Source organism: Scyliorhinus torazame, chromosome 5 (assembly GCF_047496885.1).
Source record: "Scyliorhinus torazame isolate Kashiwa2021f chromosome 5, sScyTor2.1, whole genome shotgun sequence".
In the NCBI taxonomy this organism is placed as follows: domain Eukaryota; kingdom Metazoa; phylum Chordata; class Chondrichthyes; order Carcharhiniformes; family Scyliorhinidae; genus Scyliorhinus; species Scyliorhinus torazame.
In genome coordinates this window covers 208,224,884-208,237,023 of record NC_092711.1, presented here as the reverse complement: position 1 = coordinate 208,237,023, position 12,140 = coordinate 208,224,884, and the positions used below count along the sequence as shown (strand labels likewise).

The following is a 12,140-nucleotide window of genomic DNA, read 5'->3' as shown; positions in this document are numbered from 1 at the left end:
CCAGCCATGTGTTAAATTGCTACATTCTCCTAATTTGATTTGATTTGATTTATTGTCACATGTACCAAAGTACAGTGAAAAGTATTTTTCTGTGGCCGAGGGAACGTACACAGTATGTACATAGTAGACAAAGAGAATAATCAACAGTGAGCATTGACAAACGGTACATCGACAACCAGTGATTAGTTACAGTGCGGAACAAGGGGCATAACAAAGCAAATACATGAGCAAGAGCAGCATAGGGCGTTGTGAATAGCGTTCTTACAAGGAACAGATCAATTCGAAGGGGAGTCGTTGAGGAGTCTTGTCGCTGTGGGGAAGGAGCTTTTCCTATGTCTGGATATCAGACTTCTGTACCTTCTGCCTGATGGAAGGGTCAGAAAGAAGGCAATGCCTGGGTGGGCGGGTTCTCTGATAATGCCGTCTGCCATCCTGAGGCAGCGGGGTAGTGGGAGCTAACTCCTGCTTGACAATTGCAAGTGGAACTGGGAGTAATCCTGAGATTACTACTTTCGAGGTCCTGTTTTTCAATCTCCTTCCTAGCTCCCTGAAGTCATTCCAAGTCATGGTACCAATGTGAACCTTGGGGTGGGATTCTCCCCTACCCGGCGGGGCGGGCGATCCCAGCGCCGAGGAGTGGCGTGAACCACTCTGGCATTGGGCCACCCCAAAGGTGTGGAATCCTCCGCACCTTCAGGGGCTAGGCCGGCGCCAGAGAGGTTTGCGCCCCGCCGGCCGGCGGGGAAGGGGCTTGACGCCACGCCAACCGCGCCAAAGTGCCCCGCCAGCTGGAGCGAGTTGGCGCATGTGCAGGAGTGTCCGTGTGTGCTGGCGTCATCCCAGAGCATGCGTGGGGGGATCATCTCCGAATTGGCCATGGTGGAGGACCACACCAGCCGACACGGAGGAAAAGAGTGCTCCCACGGCACAAGCCCGCCCGCGGATCGGTGGGCCCCGATTGCGGGCCAGGCCACCATGGGGGTAACTCCCGGGGCCAGATCCTCCAGCGCCCCCTGAGAACTCCAGAGGCCGCCCGCCCCGCCAGGTCCCGCCGGTAAGGACCTACTCTAATTTACGCCGGCGGGACCGGCAAAAAGAAAACGGGCGGCCACTCGGCCCATCGCGGCCCGGAGAATCGCCAGTGAGGCCCGCTGCCAGTGGCCGCCAATTGGCGCGGCACGATTCCCGCCCCCGCCAAATATCAGGCGCCTGAGAATTCGACAGCTGGCAGGGGTGGGATTCACGCCGCCCCCCGGCGATTCTCCGACCCGGCGGGAGTCGGAAAACTTCACCCATGACCTTTGGCTGTTCACCCGCCCCCAGGATTCCCTGCTGCCACGCCTTAACCCAGAACCAGGGAGGCAACATACCATCCTGGACTCAGGTCTAGGGCCACAGGAATGCATAACCCCCTAACACTGATGCTCTTCCTCTCTCCTTTCTCCCTTCCTAAACAGCAGAGTTACCCGCAATGCCACAAACTTGGTTCTGATCGCACTCCCCCGAGGAACCAATGCCCTCACTGTTCTCCAAGATGGAAAACCGATTGGTGAGCGGGACATCAGGGGACTCCTGCGCTACCTTCCTAGTTTTCCTGGACTGCCCAATGGTAACCCATTCCCTTTATGCCTCCTGACTCCTGAGCTGTGGTGTGACCACCTCCTATGAATGTGCTATCCGTGTGGCGTTTAGCCTCGTGGATGCACCACATTGTCTTCAGTCACCGCTTGAACTCTGAAATCCAGTGCTCATGGTTGCAGTTGGTTACACTTCCTGCACATGAGAGTTGTCTGGGATGCTGGTAGCATTTACAACTTCCTACATATTACAAGACACACATTCCTCACAACCGAGTTGTCCTGCCATGACTTCAATTTACTCCCCTTATATTAACTATATTTTACTTTGGTTAAGTTGTGCGATTTTATTTAACCTGACCTCAAGTTTATTTCCCTATTGCTTGTGTTTCTTACTTAAATGTAAGTGTATCCTTCTTTTAAAAATAATGTGTTCTTGTAATTCTCAGCTTCTTGATGACACTTTCTTACCAACCAATGAATGTATGTTTTCTGTGATGTTCGGTTACAGATGCAGTGATTGTCTAGCTCGTGGTTCTCCTCTCGACCATTCGTCTAGGTGCTGTTTAATGCCTGTCCTCCTTTAACACTCTGCTCTCGGCACTGCTAACTGCTTGAGAAAGGGTCCTCATCCTGCACTTTCCTCTGATGTGGTCAGATACAAAAAATGTTGCAATTATTGAGAGATCTCAGTTTGCTGGTACGATTCTGTTAGAGATGGCTTCTTGAACCAGATGCCACATTTATTCCAGAAGAGAGGGAAGGAGAGAGAACAGCCGTCAAGGCTGTTTCCTCAAGCAAAGACTTTCTTGATACCGCCTGAATCACTTGCAAGCTCTCTCTAGTGACAGGGCATCCTTATCTTGAAATACTTTACCCATTGCGTTTCCAAGAGGTTTTAAGTGTGTCTGGCTGTGACAGTCATTGTTTCAATAATAATAATAATAATAATGGGCAGCATAATCGGGGCAGCACGGTAGCATAGTGGTTAGCACAATTGCTTCACAGCTCCAGGGTCCCAGGTTCGATTCCCGGCTTGGGTCACTGTCTGTGCGGAGTCTGCACGTTCTCCCCGTGTGTGCGTGGGTTTCCTCCGGGTGCTCCGGTTTCCTCCCACAGTCCAAAGATGTGCAGATTAGGTGGATTGGGCATGCTAAATTGCCCTGAGTGTCCAAAATTGCCCGTAGTGTTGGGTGGGGTTACTGGGTTATGGGGATGGGGTGGAGGTGTGGGCTTGGGTAGGGTGCTCTTTCCAAGAGCCGGTGCAGACTCGATGGGCCGAATGGCCTCCTTCTGCACTGTAAATTCTATGAAATAATCACTTATTGTTACAAGTAGGCTTCAATGAAGTTACTGTGAGAGGCCCCTAGTCGCCACATTCCGGCGCCAGTTCGGGGAGGCTGGAACAGGAATTGCACCTGCGCTGCTGGACTTGTTCTGCATTACAAGCCAGCTGTCTTAGCCCACTGTGTACCCAGTCCTTTGTATTTTAATGTATCTCCCGTAGGTATCTTTGGGTTTCAATGGGTGGATGGATTACCAGAAATGTCTCTCTCTCTCCTTCTTTCCCTGAGGGAGATTTGTTGGTCTCTCCCCTCCACATTGGGATGTGGTCTTGAATTTTTAAGCAGTTTGCTCTGACTCGATTCAAATTGTAAAATTTCCAGTCAGTGAAATAGTAAAAAATAATTTTTTGAAAGATAAATTTCAGCAACTTTTACATTCAATCACCCTAGCAATAAAGGCCAACATTCAATTTGCATTCTTAATTATATTCTGTACATGCATGCTAGCTTTTTAGGATTCAAGTGAGAGGGCATCCAGGTCCCTCTATTATGCAGTGTTCTTTAATCTCCGTCGAAATAATATTCTCCTTTTCTATTCTTCCTGCCAAAGAAGACAACATCACATTCTCCCACATTGCACCCCAAGTTTTTGTCCTCTCAATTCATCTATCTATATTCCTTTGCAGACCCTTTTTATCCATTAACAACTTGCTTTACTACCAATCTTCATATCAGTAAATGTAGCTGCAATAGTCAGTCCGTTCAGAAAAGTTATTCTATAGATTGTAAATAGTTGAGGCCCCAGCACTGAGCCCTATAACTGTCTACTATTTATAGCTTCCCAACCTGACAGTTACCCACGTATCTGTTTCCTGTTAGCTGACCAGTCCTCTCATCATGCTAATATATAACCGCACCATTATATGCTCCGACCTTGCGCAGTGACCTTTCATATCACATCTTAAATATTTTATGGAAATTCAAAAACACCACGGGCTGGATTCTCTGTTTGGGAGACTAAGTCCCAGGTTGGCGTGAAACCGGTGATGTTTTACTCCATGAAAACTGGCACAAAACAACCACCAATTCCCCGATCCGGGGGGGCTAGCAGAGAGGCAGCATCGAGCTCCCAGCTCTCGCTGCTGATATGGCCTGGAGCATTGCTGTTCGCTGGCCGCGCATTCCCCATGGCAGTGCATTGATCAATCCGAGTCAACCTGCCCAGTTTGAAAACAAAAGCTTCACAGTTAACTATTCCTTGATGCTTTCACCATGGCAACCCTCTACTCGGGTCCAGTTGGCAACCAATTGGCACTCTCTTGTCTTCCAGTACAAACTGTTATTCCCTTTGCTATTGGTATTCTTGCAAACTGTCCTGATGATTGCAAAAGAAAATGCTTCTACGCCATCAGCAGTACTCCTTTTCTGTACTACCAAAAAATACATACCAATGGCTTAGATGATGAAATGGAAAGACGCACATTTGAGTTTGTTTCTGACACTAAGCTGAATGGACATTTCGACATTTGGAAAATCGTAATACTATTAGGCTGAGTCAGCATGGTTTTGTGAAAGGAAAATCGTGTTTACTAGATTTCTTTGAGGGTGTAGCAAGCAGGGTGAATAAAGAGGGCCCAAAAGATTTGGGGCTGGAATCTCCGATCCGTGACGCCAAAATCGCATTCAGCGAAGGGGCGGAGAATCCCCGATGACGGCAAAATCGGGGGTGACACCGCTTACGCGATGCTCCGCCACCTGAAAAATGGCGTACTCGCCGCACGCTGTATCCACGGCCTCAGGCCATTGCCTGAGGCCCGCCCCACGATGCTCCGTCCCCGACCAGCCAAGTTCCTTACGGTGTGGAACACATGTGGTCTCACCTGACGTGAACTCAGCGTGGCGGCTGCAGACTCAGTCCAGCGCTGCCACAGTAGGGGAAGGGCCGATATGGGGGGGCTTCATTCGGGGCTGGGGGCATTATGGGGGGGAATAGTCCGGGGCCCAGGAGGGCCGAGGGGGGGGGAACGACAATTTTTATGGTCCAGGTCCATGGGCTGCGTCTGCCGTAAAGCATGGCGCGGTCACTGCAGGCACCCTGCCAGGGACCTGGCAATGCTCTGGGCTGTATCGGCAGCTAGAGTTGGGAGCTCTACGCTGCCTGGCTGCTAACTCTCCCCGGGGCAGGGAATCGGTGGCCGTTTTGCGCCAACTTTCCTGGCATAAAACACCACCATTTTCACGCCGGCGTGGGGGCTTAGTCTCCCAAACGGAGAATCCAGCCCGTGGTATAAGAAATTCAGGGCACCATTCAACTAATTCCCATAGCAAGCGCATATATCCACGTGTTTTCAGGTGCTAGGAGCGTCAAGAAGCACATGGGTATACAATATAACTCGCATTGTATAAGGGGCCCCAGCATGGAACTAGCGGCCGAGGCTGCACATAGCCCTGTTTGATAGACTGAGGAGCTCCATTCGCCGGAACACCCCAGTGTAGCGAGAGGACGCCCGACTGCCCCCATCCAGGATGCACTACGGGAGGGTCCCCATACTCCCTCTCCCCACACCCTTGCAGGGCACCCACAGCCCAATCGCACTCCATTGACCAGCCGGCAAAACGGAGAATCCCGATGGCGGAGAATTCTGCCCCCTGCTTCCGACCCTGATCAGGTTTAAAAAAAACTAACCTCTCAACTTCCTCCGGTTTTCCAGCACAGTCTTCCGAAATCTGGTGTGGCGGGGCGGCGAAACCTGCCCAGAGTTCCCAACATTGAACAGAAAATTCAAGCCAATCTTTGTGATTCCTCAGAGAGTGGACTGGCAGATAGAGGAATCTGTCCTTGTTTGCCCCTCTGATTTTCAGGTGTTTGATTTCTCCTGTGATGAGTTTCTCTGGAACTGTACAAACTATTCATTAATTACTGATTTTATTTCATCAGAATCAGTTCTCACAACCCTGCTGGACCAGTTCCCCAAGTTTCTCCGATCAAAGCGTCTTTATCTGCTAACTGGTGCTTGCTTGTCATTTTATATTTTCGGCTTTATATATGTGACACAGGTATGTTGTGCTTTAATAATGTATGATAATTTTGACAAGTCATGCGGGTTAAAAATCACCAGAATCAGAACTTTCACAGGATTAAGTAGATCTTTAGTCCTGTTATTTTTTTAAATCATTTTATTTGGTATTATGCAATGATTGTGTGGAATTTAGTGACCTTTTCTGCTACTAAATACTGGGGATATAGTCAGGTTAAGACAGTATTTGTGTAAAGTTGTAGGTTTATCATATTGCAGCATTCCTTATTTTGAATATTAGAGTCCTTGTATGTTCTCAAACACCAGACATTCTAATTTTCCATTTTAATTTTAGGGTGGGATTTATTGGCTAAAGTTAATGGATCATTTCCGTGCTGGATGGGCCATCATTATAACTGCTCTGCTGGAACTGATTAGTATAAGCTGGATTTATGGTGAGTGTCACAGGGAAAACACGGAAATAAAATTAAGTAATTCAGTTGAAATACTTGTTTGGATCATCATGTTGCTTCAGAGAATAAACAAGCCACGAAATCTAACCAAAACATTTCTAAGTGTAATTTGGGGCGATTTTGGCGGGGTGTTTCCCGCTGGCCTTTTTGGGTGAGATCAACACCGGTCACACACACACTTTAGTGATTTGTTTGGGCCTGGGGAGTTTCTAGCCTGTCAAGCTCACACTTCGAGCCGGATTCTGCATTTGGGAGACCAGTGCTGACGCTGGGACTGAATTGGGGTATTACGTGGTCCTGATGGGGACGCCATTGCCAGAGGCATTCAAGGCATGCAAATTGGCCTGCAATCATGCCACGTGGAACTAGTATAATTCTAATCTGACCAGCATGGGATTCACTGCAGTCAGGATGCGTAATGGAGAGCGTGACAAGCTGAAGCTGCATATAAGCAATCCACTTCCCATACACTCTCACACCAGCCAAGACGATGGCACCATGGAGACCAGCCACGGGGTTCTCAGATGCAGAAACTCAGTTGGAGAAACTGCTGGATACTGAGGAGAGGTGGAACACCCTCTTTTCCCGAGTTGGAAGGAGGCTTCCAACCGCCGAGGTTAACCAAGCCTGAGTGGAAGTGACAGAGGTGGTGAGTGCCATGGGCCCCATTGCGAGGACTGGCCAGCAGTGCTGGAAGAAGCAACACAAACTCCTCAGGGTGACCCAGATAAGCCACTACCTCTGTGCCCCTGGCACCACCCCCATCCTATAAGACCATAGACATAGGAGCAGAATTATGCCATTCAGCCAATCGAGTCTGCTCTGCCATGGCTGATATGTTTCTCATCCCATTCTCTTCATTCTCTCATTGCCTTCTCTCCATAACCCCTGATTCCCTTATTAATCAGAACCTATCTATCTCTGTCTTAAAGACACACACTGATTTGGCTTCCACAGCCTTCCGCGGCAAAGAGTTCCACAGATTCATCACCCTCTGGCTGAAGAAATTCCTCCTCATCTCAGTTTTAAAGGATCGTCCCTTTAGTCTGAGATGGTGTCCTCTGGTTCTAGATTTTCCTACAACTGGAAACATCCTCTCCAACTCCACTCTATCCAGGCCTCGCAGTCTCCTGTAAGTTTCAATAAGATCCCCCCCTCATCCTTCTAAATTCCAACAAGTACCGACCGAAAGTCATCAACTGTTCTTCATACGACAAGCTCTTCATTCCAGGGATCATTCTTCTGAACTGGTACTTTTCAAGGCCAGCTCATCCTTCCTCAGACATGGGACCCAAAACTGCTCGCAATACTCCAAATGGGGTCTGACCAAGCCTCAGAAGTAGATCCCTGCTTTTGTATTCTAGCCCTCTCGACATGAATGTTAACATTGCATTTGCCTTCTTAACTGCCGACTGAACCTTCACGTTAACCTGAAGAGAAATTTGAACGAGGGCACTGAAAGCCCTTTGTGCTTCTGATTTCGTAAGCCTTTTCCCATGCAGAAAATAGACTGTGCTTCCAATCTTCCCACCAAAGTGCATAACTTCACACTTTTCCCTATTGTATTCCATCTGTCACTTCTTTGTCCACTCTCTTAACTTGTCCAAGTCCTTCTGTAGCCCCCATGCTTCCTCAATACTACCTGTCCTCGGCGTATCATTGTCAAACTTGGCAATAGTGCCCTAAGTTCCATCTTCCAGGTTGTTAATGTATATTGTGAAAAGTTGTGGTCCCAACACCAACCCTGAGGCACACAGCTAGTCACTGACTACAATCCTGAAAAAGACCCCTTTATCCACACTCTCTGCCTTCTGCCAGTCAGCCAATCCGCTATCCATGCCAGTATCTTATCCTTAATACCATGGGCTCTTAACTTATTTAATAGCCTCCTACACGGCATCTTGTCAAAGGCCTTCTGGAAATCTAAACAGATCACATCCACTAGTTAACCTTTGTCTAACTGACGCTGGAACTGAATGGGGGTATTACATGGTCCCGATGGGGGTGCCATTGCCGGATGCATTCAAGGCATGCTAATTGGCCTGCAATCATGTCACGTGGATCTAGTATAATTGTTACCTCCTCAAAGAACTCAAACAGATTTGTCAGACATGACCTCCCCTTGACGAAGCCATGCTGACTCAGTCCTATTTCATCTTGCACTTCCAAATACTTTGCAATCTCACCTTTAATATGGACTCTAAAATCTTACCAGCTGATGGGAACCGGAATAGCAAGCCATAAGTGTAGAGACTGGGGAGAAAAGTGAGATTTAAATAAACATAGGGCAGATTAAAAGCAGGCAGAGGAAAGCCGCAGGGCTCAGCGGCACTGTAGGTCAAGAGTGTGTTTGCTTCAATGCAATAAAAGTAACGGGTAAAGCAGAAACTGAGAGCCTGGATTACTGCATGGAACTATGATGTGATTGCAATTACGGAGACATGGTTAAAGGAGGGACAGGATTGGCAGCTTAATATTTCGGGCTATTGTTATTTTAGATGGGACAGAAGGGGAAACAAAAGAGGTGAGGGAGTTGCATTGCTGATTAGGAAGCAGGTCACAGCTGTGTTGAGGGAGGATACATCAAAGGGATCTTGTAGTGAGACATTATGGGTGGAGTTCAGGAATAAGAAGGATGAAATCACAATGTTGTGAGTGTACTATAGATCTCCCAACAGCCTGCATGAGACCGAGAAGCAGTGTGTAGTCAGATACGGAAAAGGTGTGAAAAAAGCAGGGCAGTTGTGACTTTAATTTCCCCCATATTGACTGGGGATCCCTTACAGCCAGGGGCTCAGGTGGAGAGCAATTTGTTTGATGTGTCCAGGAGGGCTTTTTGATACAGTACGTTGACAATCCATCTAGGGAGGGGGCCACACTAAACTTGGCATTGGGAATGAGCCAGACAAGGTGATTAATGTTTCAGTGGGGGAGCATTTTGGACTTTGCGACCATAATTCCATAAGATTTAGGGTCGTCATGGATAAGGACAAGAGTGGCACGTGGGTGAGGGCGCTTAATTGGGCGAGGGCCAATGACATCCAAATTAGACAGGAACTGTGGAATATGGATTGGAAGCTGCTATTTGAGGGCCACGTCTGACATGTGGGAGGCTTTTAAAGGCCAGTTTATTGAAGTGCAGGACAAGCATGTGCCAGCAAAAATGAAAGATAAAAATGACAGGATTCAGGAACCATGGATGACAAGGGAAATTGTAATCTTAGTCAAAAAGAAAATGGAAGTATACTATAGGTCTAGGCATCTAAAAACTGACGAAGCCCTTGAGGAGTACAGTGAATGTAGAACTTAAATGTGGAATTAGGAGGGCTAAAAGGGACCATGAAATGTCTTCCGCAAACATGGTCAAGGAGAATCCCAAGACCTTTTATGCACACAATAAGAACAAGAGAGTAGAAAGCGAAAGAGTAGGCCCACTCAAGGATAATGGAGGGAAGTTATGAGTGGACTCACAGGAAGTGGGTGAAATCCTTAATGAGTACTTTGTACCGGTATTCACCATGATAGATTTAGAGGTCAGGGAGAGGTGTCTGAACGTTCTTGACCATCAGTATATCAAAGGAGAAAGTGTTGAGTACCCTAAATTGCATGAAGGTAAACAAGTGGGCAGCCCGGTAGCATAGTGGTTAGCACAGTTGCTTCACAGCTCCAGGGTCGCTGGTTCGATTCCTGGCTTGGGTCACTGTCTGTGTGGAGTCTGCACGTTCTTCCCGTGTGTGCGTGGGTTTCCTCCGGGTGCTCTGGTTTCCTCCCACAGTCCAAAGATGTGCAGGTTAGGTGGACTGGCCATTCCAAATTGCCATTTGTGTCGAAAAAGGTCAAGTGGGGTTACGGGGATAAAGGGGATAGGGTGGAGGCATGGGGCTTAAGTAGGGTTCTCTTTCCAAGGGCTGGTGTAGACTCGATGGGCTGAATGGCCTCCTTCTGCACTATAAATTCTATGAAATCTATATGTCCCCAGCCAGATGGGATCTATCCCAGGTTACTGCAGGAGGCAAGGGGGAAATGGCCAGGGCCTTAAGATATCTTCACATCAATTTTGACCACAGGCGAGATTCTAGAGGACTGGAGAACAGCCAATGTTGTTCTCTTGTTTCAGAAAGGAAACGGGGATAATCCAGCAAATCATGGGTTGGCGAGCCTGACATCAACGGTGAGGAGGTTTTTGGAAATGATACTGAGGGACAGGAAAAATGCACATTTGAAGGAAAATGGACCAGTTTGTGACTGGCAGCGTGGTTTTGTACGGGAAGGTCAGGTCTCACTAACTTGATTGAATAGTTTTTTGAAGAGGTAATAAGAAATTTGAAGAGGGAAGGGCTGTGGACATTGTTTATATGGACTTTAGCAAGGCTTTTGACAAGGTCCCAAATGGCAGACTGGTAGAAAAACCAACATCTCATGGGATTTGGGGTGGTCTGGCTAGATGGATATAGTACTAGCTTGGTTATAGAAGACAGAGAGTAGCGGTGCAAGAGTGTTTTTCAGAATGGAGATCTGTAGCTCGTGGAATTCTGCAGGGATCAGTGCTGGGATCTCTGATGTTTGTAGTGTATATATAAATGATCTGGAGGAAAATGTCGGTGGTCTGATTAGTAAGTTTGCGGATGACACGAAGATTGGCGGAGTTGCTGATTGTGCCGAGGATTGTCAGACGATACAACTGGATGCAGATTGATTAGAAACTTGGGCACAGAAATGGCCCAAGAAGCTTAATATGGACAAATGCGAGGTGATGCATTTTGGACGATGAAATCTAGGTATGAGTTATACTGTAAATGGCAGAACCCTTAGGAACATTAACATATAGAGGGATCTGGGCGTACAGGTCCACTGTTTCTTAAAAGCGGCAACACTGGTGGCCAAGGTGATTAAGAAGGCATATGGCATGCTTGCCTTCATCAGCCGGGACATTGAGTACAGGAGGTCGGAAATCACGTTGCAGTTAGAAAAACCTTGGTTAGGCCACATTTGGCATTGCGTGCAGTTCTGGTCACCACATCAGAAGAATGTGGAAGCTTTGGAGAGAGTGCAAAGAAGTTTCACTAGGATGTTGCCTGGTCTCGAGGGTGTTGGCTATGAGGAGAGGTTGAATAAACTAGGATTGTTTTCACTAGAAAGACGAAGGCTGAGGGGAGACCTGATAGAGGTCTACAAAATTATGAGAGGCATAGACAGTGTGGATAGTCAGAGGCGTTTTTCAAGGGTAGAAGTGACACAGGTTCAAGATGAAAGGGGGAAAGATTAAGGGAGATGTGAGGGGTACGTTTTTCACGCAGAGACTGGTGGGTGCCAGGAATGTGGATGCCTACCAGAGGATGTAGTGGGAGCAGGCACATTACCAACATTTGAGGTATCTGGACGGGTACATGAATACGGGAGAAACAGAAATACGGACCGAGTATGGGCAGAAGGTTTTTTTTTAGTTTGGGCATTATGATGCTTGGAGTGCCGAAACGTCTGTTCCTATGTTGTACTTTTCTTTATTCTTTGTTCTATAATGTTTTGTCTTCTGCCTCCCTTCCTTCTTAAACAGGGGTGTTACATTAGCCATTTTCCAGTGCTCTGCGACCCTCCCTGCCTTCAGTTATTCCTAAAAGATCACCATCAATGCCTCCACAATCTCCTCAGCTATCTCTTTTAGAACCCTGGGGTGTAGTCCGTCCATTCCAGGCGATTTATACATCTTCAGACCTTTCAGTTTCCCTAGAACCTTCGCTTTAGTGATAGCCACTACACTCACCTCTGCCCCCAATCTCCCACTGGTGT

General features: G+C 47.7%; 1 protein-coding gene across 1 annotated transcript in view; it reads left to right on the top strand.

The window, feature by feature from the left end:
- LOC140420915 (sodium- and chloride-dependent neutral and basic amino acid transporter B(0+)-like) overlaps positions 1-12,140 on the top strand; it is a 277,105-nt gene that overhangs the window by 226,595 nt on the left and 38,370 nt on the right. Inside the window, exons 10-11 of the mRNA XM_072505063.1 lie at positions 5,802-5,920; positions 6,236-6,335. Of these exons, the coding sequence (XP_072361164.1) occupies positions 5,802-5,920; positions 6,236-6,335 (219 nt within the window). The remainder of the gene's footprint in view (positions 1-5,801; positions 5,921-6,235; positions 6,336-12,140) is intronic.